Source organism: Eptatretus burgeri, chromosome 3 (genome assembly GCF_056783735.1).
Source record: "Eptatretus burgeri isolate ZD-2024b chromosome 3, Ebu_testis_v1, whole genome shotgun sequence".
Lineage (NCBI taxonomy): Eukaryota > Metazoa > Chordata > Myxini > Myxiniformes > Myxinidae > Eptatretus > Eptatretus burgeri.
Genome location: NC_140963.1, coordinates 118,500,950 through 118,518,753, shown reverse-complemented (window position 1 = coordinate 118,518,753; position 17,804 = coordinate 118,500,950). Strand labels below are relative to the sequence as shown.

General features: G+C 46.2%; 1 protein-coding gene across 3 annotated transcripts in view; it reads right to left on the bottom strand.

Annotated features, from left to right (window-relative positions):
* SMO (smoothened, frizzled class receptor) overlaps positions 1–17,468 on the bottom strand; it is a 48,475-nt gene extending 31,007 nt beyond the window's left edge. The window contains exons 1-8 of one of the 3 annotated variants that reach the window (XM_085875302.1): positions 16,387–17,468; positions 16,134–16,189; positions 15,405–15,671; positions 15,097–15,308; positions 12,326–12,532; positions 12,015–12,187; positions 11,708–11,927; positions 9,245–9,368 (exon numbers count right to left, since the gene is read on the bottom strand). In XM_085875302.1, coding sequence (XP_085731428.1) covers positions 9,245–9,368; positions 11,708–11,927; positions 12,015–12,187; positions 12,326–12,532; positions 15,097–15,308; positions 15,405–15,671; positions 16,134–16,137 — 1,207 coding nt within the window. In that variant the 5' untranslated portion in view covers positions 16,138–16,189; positions 16,387–17,468. Of the gene's footprint in view, positions 1–9,244; positions 9,369–11,707; positions 11,928–12,014; positions 12,188–12,325; positions 12,533–15,096; positions 15,309–15,404; positions 15,696–16,133; positions 16,190–16,386 lie in introns of all 3 variants that reach the window. The other 2 variants (XM_085875300.1, XM_085875301.1) reach the window with 2 other exon arrangements.
* Between the last annotated feature and the right edge of the window lie 336 nt (positions 17,469–17,804).

Here is a 17,804-nt window from a genome sequence, read left to right as displayed (position 1 = left end):
CTGCCTCATCTGCGAAATTAAGGTCAGAGATGTTGACATTTCCAAACGATGCACCACAACTTGATCTCTCTGACATCCTCCCTAAAATCCAGTCCATACAAGTGCTGAAAAGTGTGGGGGCCAGTACACACCCCTGATGAACTCCAGTAACAACTGGAAATAAGTCAGAGATGGTATCACCCCATCTCACAGCACTCTCAGTACCAGAGTATAGTTCAGAAATCAGATTGATCAGTCTTGGTGGCACACCAAGAAGACCAAAATCCTCCAGAGGGCATCCCGATTAACCGAATCAAACACTTTCCAGAGATCAACATAGGCTGTAAGCAGCCCCTGCCAAAACTCTCGTTTGCGTTCAGTGAGCACCCGAAGGGCAAGGATACGTTTAATACATGCATCCATCCATTGGGACCATACTCTGTGCAGATAATTGGTGCTGCCTCAGCAGTCTCCTTGGCTATTGGGCACAATCCTGGACAGGTTGCCACTCTGACACAGGATACCAGCAAGCTGGCACTCATTTTGCTGACCTCGGAAGAATGACAGGCAGAGTCAACCCCACCTGGTGTTAATTCAACAATCAAGTGGGATATGAACTGAGGATCTTAGGATCCCAAGCCTACCACTCTAATCATTAAGATACGGTCAATCATTGGCCTCCTTGGTGTAAAGCCTGACTGCTGCTGGTGCTGGTGCTCAAGCAGATAGTGGAAAACCATCTCAAGAATTATCCGAGCAAAGACCTTGCCCGGCACTGAGAGCAGCATTACCCCTCGGTAGTTGTTGCAGTCCTAGTGATCATCCTTCCCTTTCCAGAAAGGGACAACAAGGCCCCTCTTCCATTCAGTTGGGATGATGCCTGTGTTTCAGGCAGAGCCCAGAACTGCATGCAATGACATGAGTACAGCATTTCCACCAGCCTTGAGAAGTTCAGCATGGATGCGACAGATCGCAGGAGCTTGACTCCATTTCAACCGTCGGTTTACCGCTGCCTGTGCTTCCACACATGATTGGAGGGTCAGCAATAGGGATAACAACACCCCTGAAATCCAACTCGACAGCGGGTGGATCAGCCTGGTACAGCTGCTCAAAGTAATCGGCCCAGCAGGCCTTCATTTCGGACTCCTCTGTCAAGAGCCTACCACACTCTGCTCCAACTGCAGTACACCAAGGGATGGGCTTGGAGGAACGCAACATGCAAATTTCCCTGTAAACGGGACGAGAATCACCTGTCCACAGGTGATGCTGTACCCCCTCACAGATTCCTCGCACATAAGCCTCCTTGTCCACCCGTAGTGCACATACAGTTCTACGCCTCAACTCCCTGGATAGCTCAGCTCTGCCATTCAGCCTGGTCCTGTGACTCTGGTCAATGGTATCCAGTGGCCCTTGAGATAAAATTCTTCTTCACCCTCCGATGAGTTCCAAGACATCACCGGTAACATCAAGGATGGTGGTCTTGAAGGCACTCCACAACTCTTCAGGATTCCCCAAAGCACCCAGACCTCCCAAATCCCCACTTAGCCTGTTCACAAACTCTTCAGCTTCCCTCTCATACTTGAGCTTGCCAACATCCAGCCTGGGCTGGGATGGTACCATTCTCCTGGATTTAAGCTGCAATGTCAGAGTTGGTAGAACAAGCCTGTGGTCGGTATTGAGGAACAGGGCACTCTGGGAGACCCTGCAGTTCTGGATCATCCTCCAGCAACCATCAATGAGGACATGGTCAATCTCCTTTGTCACACCACTAGCGTTGGAATACAAAGTCCAGTGATGAGCTTGTGGGTGCTGAAACCATGAATCGGCCACCCTAAGTCCATGACTTCTTGCAAAGTCAAAGAACTTGGTGCTATTCTGGTTCACAGTTCCAGACCCATGCAGACCAACACACGTTTCATAACCATCCTTAGCAGTTCCAATCGACGTGATGAAATCCGCCAAGACGAGAAGAGTATCTCGCCTGGGGCACTGATCAAACACAGATTCGAGTGTGGTGCAGAATGCATCCTTCACGTTGAGATCACTCGCCTCAGTCGGAGCACATTCAGAGACCAGGGAAACGACACCTAAGGAGTGATGAATCCTTTGTCTCATAATATTCGTTGACCGGTGTTACCTCAATTATCATTAGTCAGCTTATTGGACACAGCTACAGCAACTCCTTGGGCATGGTAACCATCGGAGCGACCAGACCAATAGTAGGGGTAACCACCTGCCATGATCTCGCCACTATCCGGTCTCCGAACCTCAAAGAGTGCTATAATACGGATGTTCCAACGCTTGAGCTCAGATGATTACAGAGACACGTGATTATCCTCTCTTAGAGATAGGACATTCCAGGCACCCACCCGAAGGGACCACCTCAGGTTAACGCAAGGAGACCGCTGTCTGATAGATGACACCTCAGCACCATTGAGAGATTGGGCCAAAAACGATATATAGCATATTTCAAAAATGTATTGGGCCCGATATGTTCTCATGATTCTGGCATTGCGTGGCAGAGTTATGCGCTCCACCGAGTGCCCTTCTAATTTTATGTGTATCGATGTCAAATTGCCATGTGGATAATGAAAAATGATCGTACAGAATGGTTAAACAAAGCGTTGTCTAAAAAAACGAGCTCAAATGAGCCAAGATCCTCATAATGATGATGGTCATAAAAACGAATATGACGCCATTGTGATGTATAAGGTTGGCAATAAATTATCTGTGCTTATGCCTGGCTTGATTCAGGTCAGGTCAGGTATGGGAGCATGTGCCAGAACAGCGCGTCGCTGCATCCACTTTCCGCCGGTACTCCAGGGGCCTCCGTCTGGCCATCCCCCAGGCAGATGCCAGGTCCATCCCCATCTCCTTGAGATGATGGTCAACCTGCTGCAACCACGAGGCACGTGGTCGGCCCACTAGCCTCCTCCACTCACGAGACTCCCCTGCTGAGCGAATCTGGTGAGCAGGATCAGCGTCAGGAAAACGAGCCACATGTCCATACAGCCGCAACTGAGCTCACGGACTATGCAGGAAACAAATCTCATCCGAGTCTCTCTCAGCAACCGCTCGTTGGACACAAAATCCGACCAGCGATAGCCAAGGATTCTCCGAAGAGACCTGGTACCAAAGGAATTAAGTCTCCGTCTCAGATCCTTGGTCAGAGTCCAAGTCTCGCATCCATAGAGCAAGACTGCGAGCACCAAGGACCTGAAGACTCGGACGTTTGTCCTCCCGCACAGGTACCGGCAGCGCCACACCCCATGATCCAGTGAATCCATGACTCCCCAGGCCCGACCCAAACGTCTATTGACCTCTGACTCACAGCCAGCAGACATGAATATCACTGCCAAGGTAAGTGAATCTCTCCACGACCTCAACATCCTCACCACAAACAGACACAGACAGGACAGCAGCATCCAAGATGTCACCGAAAGCCTGGATCTTAGTTTTGACCCAAGAAACCCGTAATTCCAGCGGCTCTGACTCCTCATTCAGCACCTCGAGGGCCCCCAAAAGGATATCTAAAGTCTCGGCAAAGATGACTGCATCATCTGCAAAATCAAGGTCCGAGATCTTGACATTCCCAAACGATGCACCGCAGCTTGATCTCTCCGACATCCTCCCTAAAATCCAGTCCATATAAGTGCTGAAAAGTGTGGGGGCCAGTACACACCCCTGACGAACTCCAGTAACAACTGGAAATAAGTCAGAGATGGTATCACCCCATCTCACGGCACTCTCAGTACCAGAGTAGAGTTCAGACATCAGATCGATCAGTTTTGGTGGCACCCCACGAAGACCAAGAATCCTGCAGAGGACATCCCGATTCACTGAATCGAACGCTTTATAGAGATCAACATAGGCTGCTAGCAGCCGCTGCCGAAACTCTTGTCTGCGTTCGGTGAGGACATGAAGAGCAAGGATAAGGTCAATTGTTGACCTCTTTGGTGTAAAGCCTGACTGCTCTGGATGCTGGTCCTCAAGCAGATGGTGGTGAACCCTAACAAGAATTATCCGAGCAAAGACCTTGCCCGGCACTGAGAGCAGCGTCACCCCTCGGTAGTTGTTGCAGTCTTGGCGATCACCCTTCCCTTTCCAGAGAGGAACAACAAGGCCCCTCTTCCAGTCAGTTGGGATGATGCCTGTGTTCCAGGCAGAGCACAAAACTGCATGAAACGACACGAGTGCAGCATTTCCACCAGCCTTGAGAAGTTCAGCATGGATGCCACAGATCCCTGGAGCTTTGCCCCGTTTCGACCGGTTCACTGCAGCCCGTGTTTCCACAAGCGAAGGTGGACCACAGTTGATTCGAGGGTCAGCAACATGGATTGTAACACCCTTGGCGTCCAACTCGACAGCGGGTGGATCAGCCTGGTACAGCTGCTCAAAGTAATCGGCCCAGCAGGCCTTCATTTTGGACTCCTCTGTCAAGAGCCTACCACACTCTGCTCCAACTGCAGTACACCAAGGGATGGGCTTGGAGGAACGCAACATGCAAATTTCCCTGTAAGCGGGACGAGAATCACCTGTCCACAGGTGATGCTGTACCCCCTCACAGATTCCTCGCACAAAGGCCTCCTTGTCCACCCTTAGTGCACGTACAGTTTTACGCCTCAGCTCCCTGAACAGCTCAGCTCTGCCATTCAGCCTGGCCCTGCGACTCTGGTCAATGGTATCCAGTGTCCCTTGAGACAAAATTCTTCTTTGCCCTGCAGTGAGTACCAAGACATCCACCGGCAACATCAAGGACGGTGGTCTTGAAGGCACTCCACAACTCTTCAGGACCCTCCAAAGCACCCAGACCCCCCAAGTGTCCCCTCAGCCTGTTCGCAAACTCCTCAGCTACTCTCTCATCCTTGAGCTTGCCAACATCCAGCTTAGGCTGGAATGGTACCATTCTCCAGGATTTAAGGTGCAGCTTTAGAGTTGTTACAACAAGCCTGTGGTCAGTATTGAGGAACTGAGCACTCCGGTAGACCCTGCAGTTCTGGATCATCCTCCAACGACCGTCAATGAGGACGTGGTCAATCTCCTTTGCCGCACTGCCAGCGTTGGAATACCAAGTCCAGCGATGAGCTTGTTGGCGCTGAAACCATGAACCAGCCACCCTCAGTCCATGACTTCTTGCAAAGTCAAGGAACTTAGTGCTATTCTGGTTCATAGTTCCTGACCCATGGGGACCAACACACATCTCATAACCATCCCTATCAGTTCCAGTCGTTGCATTGAAATCCCCCAAGACTAGAAGTGTATCTCGTCTGGGGCACTGATCAACCACAGACTCGAGCATGGCGTAGAATGCATCCTTCACGGTGAGATCACTCGTCTCAGTCGGAGCATAAACACAGACCAGAGAAATGACACCTAAGGAGTGACGAATCCTTAATCTCATAATACGCTCGTTGACCGGTGTTGCCTCAATTATCATTGGGGTCAGCTTATTGGACACAGCTACAGCAACTCCTTGGGTATGGTAACCATCAGAGCGACCAGACCAATAGTAGGTGTAACCACCCACCATTATCTCGCTGCAATCCGATCTCCGAACCTCAGAGAGAGCTGCAATCCTGATGTCCAAACGCTTGAGCTCAGATGATAACAGAGACAGGTGATCATCCTCTCTTAGGGATAGGACATTCCAGGCACCCACCCAAAGGGACCACCTCAGGTTAACCCAAGGAGACCGCCATCTGGTGGACGACACCTCAGCACCACTCTGACACACTCTCCCGCAATCTGACCCAGGGATGTTACCCCTTGGTTTCCCTCCTATCATCAAAGATTGGGGGTCCCAAAGGCTTTGCCCCGATCCCGTCATCCAGTGAGCTGCCCTGCGAAGGGAAGCTGCACAGGAGGTATTCCCATGGAGTGGGTTTTCAGATTTTTTTGCGTTTTTGTGTTTTGCGGAATGAAGGGTTTTTTGGTGGCCAGAGTGCAAATCCTGCCACCAACCTCCTAATAAAAAAATAAAATAAAAAGTAACCCAACTGCAGGAGGATGTCCGCAGACACAGTTGGGCACTCGATATGGATGGCCGTTGGCTCACAAGGAGCTCCTCCGCCTTTGACAGGTTTTGTTTTTAATCCTGCTGGGTGTCCATATCCAAACACCCTCCTCACCAGAAAACCTGGTGGGGGAGATGGTTTAGTCGCCGACAACCCGACCATGGAACAGGTTAGTACAGATTTACATGGTACCTGTAGCAGGTCACAGATCTAACCAGACCTGGCTTGATTCCTGCAAACAAAATTCAAACAGCTTGCCTAGTTTTGGAGATAACGGCATAGGCGATTTCCATTAGCGGTGATATTATGACGTCAACTTTTTTCTAGGAAGAATTTCCAAAATCGGAGATGGTTACTGCCTGCGTGTGGACTTTCTGCATATACATGGCAAGTTTCACGAAGATCCGATGAAAACTCTGGGTTGTGAAAGAATCAAATGAGCTAAGATCCTCGTCCTCTTTATGATGACGTCATAAAAACGAATATGACGTCATTGTGATGTATCAGGTTTGCGATAAATTATCTGTGCTAATGCCTGGCTTGATTCCCGCAAACAAAATTCAAACAGCTTGCCTCGTTTTGAAGATAACGGTATAGGCGATTTCAATTAGCGGAGATATTATGACGTCAACTTTTTTCCCAGAAGAATTTCCAAAATCGGAGATGGTTACTGCCTGCGCGTGGGCTTTCTGCATATACATGGCAAGTTTCACGAAGGTCCGATGAAAACTCTGGGTTGTGAAACAAAAAAAATGTCAAAAAATAGGAATGACGTCATAAAAATTGATATGACGTCATAGTGATGTGTCATATGTGCGGTAATTCATCTCTGCTAATGCCCTGTTCGATTCCCGCAATCAGAATTCAAAAAGCTTGCCTAGTTTCGGAGATAATTTTTTTTAGACGATTTCCATTAGCAGAGATATTTTGACGTCTAAACTTTTTTTCTAGGAGGAATTTTCAAAATCGGATATGGTTACTGTCTGCGCAGGGTATTTTTTACATATATATGCCAAGTTTCAGGAAGTTTCGATGAAAACTGTAGGCTGTGAAACAAAAAAGTCCACAAGAAGAAAATGAAGAACAACAACGTGAGTAAGACTTAGAGATCCTCCACGAGGATCTAAAAAGGTGGAGCCATGGCTTTGAAACAAACATCCAAGCAGCTTGTAGAGAGCTCACCAAGTGGCTTAAGACCTCAAAGCAAGCACTCCAGTGAAACTGTTGATTAGCGATCGCCGATTGGTCATATTAAACACCATGCACCTGGAGAAACCCGGAATGTCAAACAATGTTCGAATTAGACAAATGACAACTTTTTAGCAGTTGGAGCTGCTGCTGAGGTCAATAAATAAGTTTAAAATTTGAAATTTGGCTCAGGTAAAAAAAACTCTTGAGGTTATGGCATGTACGGAAATTAAACAAGGCCACGAACCCTGGTGGAAAGGTTTGGAAATGTACAGAAATGAAACCCAGACATTTATAAGCATTGCAATTTATCCAGCGATTCGTCGGAATGATGATCAGGTATTCGATAATGTAAGGAAAGTGAAAAAAAATGTTGAGCGCTTTATCGTTAAGAAACCATTGTGGCCTGTTCCAAGTCGAGGCATTGTTGAGCAGGCCAAGCAAAATGGCAAATTAGAACCCCAGCAAGCTAACAGAGGACTGATTCAGGGGCTGACCAAGGATGACACCTTGATGAAGGATATAATTAAATAAGGCCGTTAATTATTTTCAAATGGGGTGTTTTAATTAACCCAAACACCCAATGTTCACTCTTGCACTCCTTTGGAGTTCCCTGAGTATACATGCAAAGTTTCAGGCTGCTTGGTTTCATGGTTTTGTAGTTATGGAGGACACACACTCACACTCACACACAGCCATTTATTAGTGTAGATTGTAGAAGATAGACAGGAGGATAGGTTAAGGATAGCAACACTGTTTTGGAATGGATGCAAGTTTCCCGATGTCATGTGAGGCCAAGTGACCTTGTCCTGCATCAAAGTTCCTTGTTGTTTGCAAAACTGAGTTTGCTTGCTTGCTTGATGTAAACTCCTCCACTCTCTTCAGCAAGAGAGTGTCTTTTACGCCTCCGCAACAAAGTTGCAGGAGACATTGTGTTTTCATGTTGTCAGTCAGTGCGTCCATGATAGGTTTTCGTTCCCACAATAACTTAAGAACGGCTGAAGGGATCTACAGTAAGTCAAACTTGGTACAAGTATGTAGAATGATGTTGAGATAAACTGCTAAGTTAATGGGGTCAAGAGGTCAAAGGTCAAATGTCAGAGGTCCCGTTGGGTAAAAATTATATTACTGCGCTCACTTGTGAACCAGTGATGGGATTTTTGACCAAATTTGATTAAAGTATATATTTTAATGCAAATACGAACTGATTAGATATCGGCATCAAGATATCAAAGGTCAGAGGTCGTGTCAAGTAAAAATATGATACTTGAGAACAGCTGAAGGGATTTTAATCAAACTTGGTACAGTATGCATAAACTTCAATCAGTGCATCCATCCACAAAATATTACTTGTTACCAAAAGGTCAAGGGTCAGAGGTCACATTAAAACTCCTGTTAATGCGATATTATTGGCTTTGGGATTTGAACTAAGCTAAGTACATGTACCATTATACATGTACAGATTGGAAATTGAGGTCAAATTGTCTTGAGGTTTTAGGTCAAAGTTCGAGAAAGCAAAGACTTAATGTGGGTGAAGGCATATCGGTCGACATCGCTTAAAGCACTACAATTACGTCTAATTTATAAAATCTTTGGCAAGTCTCATCCGCGGTTCGAACCACCGACCTCTCTGACTCAGAGCGGATGCTCTAACAACTAGAATGGCACTCGGTATAGAGAGCACATACTCCCGCCAGGCTGGATCTAGATCCGGGCCTGAACCAAAATCAAATAAATCGGCTTGTTCTTGTCACGTAACCAACTTATCCACCTCGTGTTATCATAACTCGCCCACATTTTTTTAGATATGCTGATCACAGACAGACAGACAGGCAGACAGACAGGCAGACAGACAGGCAGACAGACAGGCAGACAGACAGACAGGCAGACAGACAGGCAGACAGACAGGCAGACAGACAGGGGAGAAAATATAACCTCCATCCACATTCAGTCTCGATACACACTGAGTCTGGTCAGTGGTTAGGTGGGTCCTTGATGAAGCCCTTTATAGTTAATGTTTCATGATCACGCAGTCGTGAGATCAGATGGATATAATCATTCACCTCGTATGATAAAAAATCCAGCGCCGATGGCAGCCAGGCCTATAGGCAGGAGCACAAATGCTGTTCGAGCTGCCAGGTTTCTGTATCCCACGAAGCAGATACCACTGATATAATCTCCATCCACCTGTGAACATAAAGTTAAGGATGTGATGTTTAACATGTTGATTCCAAGGTTATACAATTACAGGAGGGTTTATATTTTAAGTTTAAGAGGGGTTTGGTGGGGGGAGAGGGGGTTGGAACATTGTGTGCAAACCAAATTCTCTTTACATTCCCACCACATTTACTGCTGTCTCCTGAACAAAGTGTATTGTCTAGTTATCCCCCACCCCTCCAATAAGTTCAGAGATTGGGGGGAGGGGGGGGCTCATTAAAATGAGCTGACCAACTAATCATCCATCCATGTACTTTTATGTTCACGATATTTCAAAAACCGTTGAACATTTGGCTTTAATTTGCAGATATCTATTCTACATGACAGTGTCTCAACCTGATTAGATCATGGCAGTGATTAGCTGAATTATGTTGCCATGGCAACTATCTCGGTAACTTGGCTTGTGTGCACAATATTTCAAAAAAAAAAAAAAAAGTTCAAGATTTAACTTTCATATTAAACAGATCTAATCTTCTTCCCACCCAAAAGGCAGGGGACTGAGAATATCAGCTTCTTGTTCAAAGTGTTAGTTTGAACATTTAAAATACTCAAAACAGTACAAATATTAACTAGAGAGTTCATAGAATACTTTACCCCACGAAGTCTTTCGAAAAAAAGGTCATGGGTAGGATCTGCGAGCGTCAAATTTGATTGGTCGTGATGACGTAAAATTCTGTAATATTTTGCCCAAGTACCGCTAAACGGAAGGTTTTTGAAAGTGTCAAAAAGGCAATTTGTGTTCTTCAGTGTTCAAGGATATAATTCAATCGAAATAAAATAAAGATTTTGAAGGTTGTAGAAAATAAACCTTTTTTTGGAAGTTTAGCCCCATTGACGCAGTGGCTATTACACACCTTATTTAATAATAATAATAATAATAATAATAATAATAATAATAATAATCACAATAATACCATAACTGGTGATTACCCGAGTACACTTTCATTTCACCAACCTCAGAAGGATGGCAAGCCGAGTCAACCCACCTGGTGTTAATTCAATGAAAACAGGGGCATGAACTCAGGACACTAAGGTCCCAAGCCAGCCACCTTACCCACAAAGCCAACACCAGGCTCCTTATTTAACATGTCACATGAGTTCTTAGTACCTGTTGTTTGCATCCTTCATGACGTCATTAAAAACATTAAGTTTCCTGTTTGGAATGATTTTCAATTTTGACTGCCAGGCAAGCAGACGGAGTAAAAAAGAAAATTTATCTCAATCCTCTCTGCGCGTGCAATATCAGGATGAACTCAAAACCAAAGTACTGCTAAACTACAGGTTTGTTTTCCGATTCATGTTCAAGAAAAAATTCAATTGAAATCAAGTTGTTCCTCGATCATAAACTGATGTTTGTAGACAGACAGACGGACAAAGTGGACCAACTGCTTAACACCAGTTTTCGCTTCGCGCACGTGGGGTAATAATAGTAATAGTAACATGCAATGAAACAGGTTTCCAAATGAAGATATGGGCAAAACGGTGTGGGAATAAAAGCCCCTTCACGGACAGTTGTTGCATGTGGAATTCTCATGGATTTGAGCGCAGCAGTCCAATGGCTGCGAGGAAGGACTAGAGAGAGAAACAAAATTTCGTCAAGTGAGACCAAGGTCAAGACATAAACACAAGGTATTACCTGACACGCATCGTGAAGACCGGCACCGACGAGTCACCAACACGATGAGTACCTGGATATGTATATGAACAGAATGCCCTGTTCTCACACCAACTGAGTACCTGAACCACCACAACGAAGTGGCTAGCTACACCTGTCCACACGTCTGCAAGCAGTTAAAAAACAAACGAACAATCGAACAAAAGAACTGATCAGAAGTGGACTTGTCTGCGTTGCATTGACATGTAAGTAAGTTATCTCGAGTTCATTTACACTTTGCACCAGAGGCTTCATTCTGTTCATATGTGTCGCCCGAATACACGCACGCAGCCCCGAGCTGTTCAGTTACGCCATAGCATGTGCACAGGGACAGAAATAAAACTAAATCTTGGGATCCTGCTGAAATAGTCTGGGGGGGCAAACAAATACGTTTTGGACTTGCATAAGAACAGCCATAAGTTATATTTCATGATATTGGAAGGCGTGCTCTAATCTTCAAAACATATAACACACAAGAGAAACAAAACATTGTGATAATTATTTGTAAAAATCAAAACAAGGATGTGGGCATCAACCCAGAGCTACTATTGTCCCCATCTCCATGGCACCGGTGTCAGCCAATCATCGATCCCAAAATGTGTTCATCTAATCAGAAGAATCCAAAAAGTACTGCCTTGCAAGGTTATCGGGTCACCTGAGCAGAAGCCAAGGCCGCCACCGTCAAAGCAAAAGGCAAGGACCACGCAAGCAGGTGGTGTTGGGCCAGCTGGTAGCGAGGCGCGGGCCGTGGCCTACCCAGCGCCGAGCACGCGGCGAGCCAGCCACGAGCAAGAAGCACCAGCCACGCAGCCGCGGCCAACAGGCTGAAGTAGACCCCGACAAACACCAGTATGCACGATGGAGCTTGTCGGCTACTGTGTGGGCACACGAGTGTGTACATCCTCAGGATCACAAGTAGTCTTGCATTGCGATCAAATATGAAGCAAAACATTATGGCCTACTTGGGCTCTCCGATGCGGCTGGTACCGTCCGGCTGGCATACGATGTCCTGCCTGGCACCGTGTGCAAACTGTGTAAGCCAGCAGGCGGAGGCCCCAGCGTAGCATGCATTGATGTAGAAAAGGAAAACGGCCGGCTGGCGGCGTGAGCGACGCCAATCCACAGCAAATGTCGCCTGCAAGTGGAGCGAGTGCAAATAAGGATTTCTCCGACCTCCTTCAAGTTAGGCCTGCAGTTGGGCAGTGACAAAGCTTGTGATGTACTGTGGTTTTAACAAAATACATCACAAATGTTGGCATGTTTCTCAGCTCACCAGTGCAAACAAAGTGGACAGCAAGGCCAGGGTAGCTGCAGTGGCAAGGAAAGCTTGTGCGGCCAAGAGCTCATTATCGTAAAACAGCGGGGGTGAGCATGGCTCGGCACAGCCAGGTACACCGCCCAGCCAGGTACGCGCATCTTCAGATAGAATCAGTGGTGCCACACAGTTCTCCGAGATGTTAAACCGCAGTGGAAGTGGCTGCTGGGACCACAGGGGGAAGGAAAAGGATAATCTGTTGTGTTGAGAGGGGTTCGTTATTCCTTCTTCTACACTCTCTCACTTAACCACACTCAGTGGCATAATGGTTGGAGGATCCTCTCCGATTTTGGGAGGTATGCGGTTCAAACCCCGGCCGAGTCATACTAAAACGACTTCAAAAATGGTACGTCCTGCTTCCTTCCTTGTTTAGCGTTCAGCATTTAAAAAGGATAGAGCACATACAAGCAACCAGAGGTTGGCAACCCTTGCACACACTTGATGAGCCGAAATGGCCTCATGCGTTGAAGTTCCTTGGAAGGAAACTCAGATTTATGGTCCAAAAGAGAGAGGGCAAGGCTATAAAGATACAATTTAAACGAAACTGCCAAGACGTGAAAACTCGGATTTACATACTCTTGTTTTATGTTTTGATGTAATCAATAATACCGTCCATTGGTCTGCTTGGGATGTGGTCAAAATTAAAATAAACGAATTGTACGTTTTTAAATGCTCACTAAAGCATACAATAAACAGTGACGAACTACAATGCCAAAAGAAAGTCCACACCCCCTTTCAAAATTTTCACCTTTCGTTGCCTCATAGCCTGGGATATAAATTTCATTAAATCAGACTTTTTCCACCTTTATTTACACATCGTAACCCACAACTTCCAAGTGAAAAATAAATTCCACAAATAACAGAAAATTAATTAAAAATACAAAACTAGAATATCTTGTGTTGGATAAGTGTCCACCCCCCTGAGTTAGTACTTGGTGGAAGCACCTTTGACAGAAATTACAGCTGTGAGTCTGTGGGATCGGTCTCCACCAACTTTGCACACCCTGATTGGATAATATTTGGTCATTCTTCTGTACAAAACTGCTCAAGCTCAGACAAGTTATGTGGGGAGCATTGATGGACAGCAATATTCAAGTCATGCCACAGATTTTCGATTGGATTTAAGTCGTGGCTCTAACTGGGTCACTCAAGGACATTTATCTTTTTGTTCCTCAATCACTCCAGTGGAGCTTTGGCTGTGTGCTTCAGGTCGTCATGCTAAAAGATGAACTTCCGCCCCAATTTCAGCTTTCTTGTAGAGGGCAGCAGGTTTTCCTCAAGGATTTTCTATATTTTGCTCCATCGATTTTCCCTTCTACCTTGACAAGTGCCCCAATCCCTGCTGATGAGAAACATCCATATAACATGATGCTGCCACCACCATGCTTCACAGTAGGGATGGTGTTCTTTGGGTGATGTGCTGTGTTGGGTTTACAAACGTAACATTTTGCATTTTGGCCTAAAAGTTCCATTCTGGTTTCTTCAGACCACAAAACCTTTTGCCACATGGCTTCAGAATCTTTTTTTTTTGTACACCTCAAACAGGACTCAAGGTGGGCTTTTTGAGTAATGGCTTCCTTCTTGCCACCCTATAATACAGGCGAGACTTGTGGAGTGCTTTGGATGTTGTTGTCACATGCACACAGTGACCAGTCTTTGCCATAAAGGCATGTAGCTCTTTCAAAGTTGCCATTGGCCTCGTGGTGACCTCTCCGATCAGTATCCCACTTGCTTGGTCATCCAGTCTGGAGGGATGGCCTGATCTAGGCAGGGTCTTCCACTTCTTAATGATTGGATAAGTGTCCACCCCCCTCACTGTGCTCAAAGGGATATTCAAGGCCTTTGAAGTATTTTTATATCCATCCCGATCTGTGCCTTTCCACAACTTTATCCTGGAGGTCTTTTAAAAGCTCCTTGGTTCTCATGGTTGAGTCTTTGCTGTGAAATGCACTACCCAGTCGAGGAAACCCACAGGAACAGCTGATTTTATTCTCAAATATCAGAATCACTACAATTTAACACAGGTGGAGGCCAATTAACTTGATGTGTGATTTTGAAGGTGATTGGTTACACCTGAGCTAATTTGAAATTGCTATTGTGAGGGGGGTGGGGGGGGGTGGACACTTATCCAACCAACATATTCTAGGTTTATATGTTTAATTAATTTTCTGTTATTTGGGGAATTTATTTTTCACTTGGAAGTTGTGGGTTACGATGTGTAAATAAAGGTGGAAAAAGTCTGATGTAATGTAATCTAATTACAGTGTATAAGGCAACAACAGGTGAAAAATTTTAAAGGGGGTGTAGACTTTCTATAAGCACCATGTATGATCATGCACAGGTTTGTTCATTCCTTGGCATCTTTGCTCCACAAGTTGTCCAGCTGGACGACGCAGAGGTCTTTGAGCTGTCTGGTATGGGTTCATTTCCCGATCTCATTACATAAACTGTGGGATTGTTGCTTTGCAGACAGGGCGTTGCATGAACGTCCCATGAATAGGACTTTAAGCTGTGTGTCCCATCTGCTGGCGATGATTTGTGGTGGTCGAGTAGGCCATTTGTGTGTCAATGCCCGGAAAAAAATTTCAGGGGAATGGATTTGTAATCAAATTCTGTTCCAATACTCACAAAGGACGACTGCACGTGTTCTCGGTGTGCTGTGGATGCAAGTAGAGCAAAATATTCGCAGTGTGCTCAACAAACGGCACCATTTGTTATCCTGGGCTCACCGTGCAATCCGACGGAAAGTCATCACAGTCAAGAGACTTGGGCCAAGTGCCTGGGCCACCACCAAGCTCAACCAAAGGCTCACAGGCCTGCCGGGCAGCTTGGCACGTCGCACGACTCGGTAGTGCCACCCGACCATCTCCGCAGGCTGGTAGGTACACGGCACAGAGGAGAGGGGCCAGCACGACCCAGCACCGCGGCCAACCGCGCAGCCCTTCATGCAGGAGGGAACAAGAACATACACTTGTGTCACATGCAGTGCGAGCACGCTCAATGGTAAAGCATGTAGCTTCTCTTATCCTGATGTTACCTGTCCACTGTCCGAGTACAACGAGTACATTATCTTGAGAGCGTGCATCAGACAGAACGAGTGATGTGGTGGTGTAAGGGAGCGAAGCACCCAAGCATGTGGACTCCTGCAGCCGGTGGCACTCAGCTTCCCGAGCACATGGTCCAGGAGCCGGTGGAGGGAAACGAGACCCTTCCCGACCCCGCGGCCCATCCCGAGCTGCCCCCCAAGCCCCGGCACAAACTCCCAGCAACAAGCAGCAAACCGTGAGGGCCACGGCGGGCAGCGCTGCCAAGGGAGGGCAGACGATAGCTGGATAAATAAGATGGCAGTGTGGGGGGGAGGGAGGAGAGAAAAATAATTGAAGAAATGCATATTCCATTCCTTATGAAATGATCACTTGGAATTCATGACTGAACACAGGAAAGAAACTTCAGTGCCGTTCTGTTGTAATATGCCACAAAATCTGCATCTTGGAGCATGGACAACGTAAAGCCGGCTGTCCTAATTACACCGGAGCTGTAAGGAGGTTAAAGAATCCCACGGTGTGTTCGAAAAGGTCGGCCCACTGTGCGTCAGTAACCCTGACAACATCCCGGCCATGTTCGAGGTTAGCTGCAGTTAAAATAGCAAAGGAGGTGGAATGATAACTACGATGGACCAAGTGACCTTCACCCGTTCCTCGATGACCTTTGCGAGTTACACGTGATACGAGGACGAGCGAGTTTGAGAGAGGGATGTGAAACCTACCCATGTGGCCACTCACTCAACCCTCCCCGTCATCCTCGATCTTTTCACTCTCTTCCCTGCGCACACGAACACACACCACCATAACCACGACCGCACGGGGCACAAGCTGACGCCACGGACATTCCGATCAAGTTGCTTACGGCCTGATCACACGGACTCCGCAGCTCGGACGAAAGTTTGGAGAAACTTTTGAGAATGATCAAAATGTCTTTGTTAGCGGAAGGTGCGATGTGCCCGCGGGTGCCGCTCTCACCATGGATCTCAAGGCCACCTCGGGAACCCGAGGGTCCTCTTGTCGTGTCGAGTGGATGATGCAGGATGATCGGGGGGAGTAACGGCCGTTCGGACCAAGGAGGCACAAAGGATGAGCATCGGTGGAGGCGGCGATGGGGGAGTGAGGGGAGGGGTAGGGTTAAGGAGCGCACCACGGGTGCCGAGACTGGAGGGGGCGCACCACAGTGGAATGTCTTGGGCATCAACACAAGATGTGCAAGGAGCAATCTATATATTACATACTCGGTACAATATGGTGGGATTTTGGGCGTTACAGCTCCTTCACTCCAAGCTACACCACACCACCCATACCATACCCTATACTCTTAGAGTGTGTGCGAGTGCGAGTGCGCGCGCGCGTGTGTGTGTGTGTGTGTGTGTGTGTGTGTGTGTGTGTGTGTGTGTGTGTGTGTGTGTGTGTGTGTGTGTGTGTGTGTGTGTGTGTGTGTGTGTGTGTGTGTGTGTGTGTGTGTGTGTGTGTGTGTGTGTGTGTGTTACCCAAACAGTGCATTCTTCATTGTCATTGTCTTCATCATATCCATCATGGCTTGTCATTCAGAAACAAAATCTCAAAACGTTATTTTATTACAACAAATATTTTCATGTAATGCTAATTTAATGTTTTATTAAAACAAGTTTAAACTTAAACTTTTCCACTGCAAGGTATACTAAATACTAACAAGGGGTGTATAATTAAATCATTCTCCCCACTAAGTGGGGAGTTATACACTTATTTTCCTTTCATATAACATTGTTAAAGGGAAGGTATTAACATATTGTTGTAGAAATGGCTTCCAGGGGTTAATAGTGCTGAGAATAGAGCAGTTTATTAGCTCGCCTGTTCGAAGAACAGAGAGCGACAGCGATACCCCCGGCGTGAGCGTAAAAATGTTAAATTTTTGTTATTACGAAAAAACTCCTTTACGGATTTCCACGAAACTTGGTGGTGGGGGGGGGTAGGTATGGTCCAAGGATCATGCCATTAGATTTTGGATTTGGTCCCCCCGCCCAAAAAAAAATTGTGAGAAAATTGTTTTTTTTGCATTTCATGTTTTAAGTGATTTCCAACCCCCCCCCCCCAAAAAAAAAGGAAATTTTTTTTTTGCATTTCTACATGTTTTAAGTGATTTCCAACCCCCCCAAAAAAAAATTTAGAGAAAAAAATTCTTATTTTTTGCATTTCTACGTGTTTTAAGTGATTTCCACCCCCCCCCCCCCAAAAAAAAACAAAATTGGAAAAGAAAAAAAAAATTTGCAACTTTTTTTTTCAACAAAATTTCGATTTCTTTTTTTTGCATTTCTACATGTTTTAAGTGATTTCCAACCCCCCCCCCCCCCAAAAAAAAAATGTTGGAGAAAAGAACTATAACTGTCAGCACTGTTGACACCATATTTAAT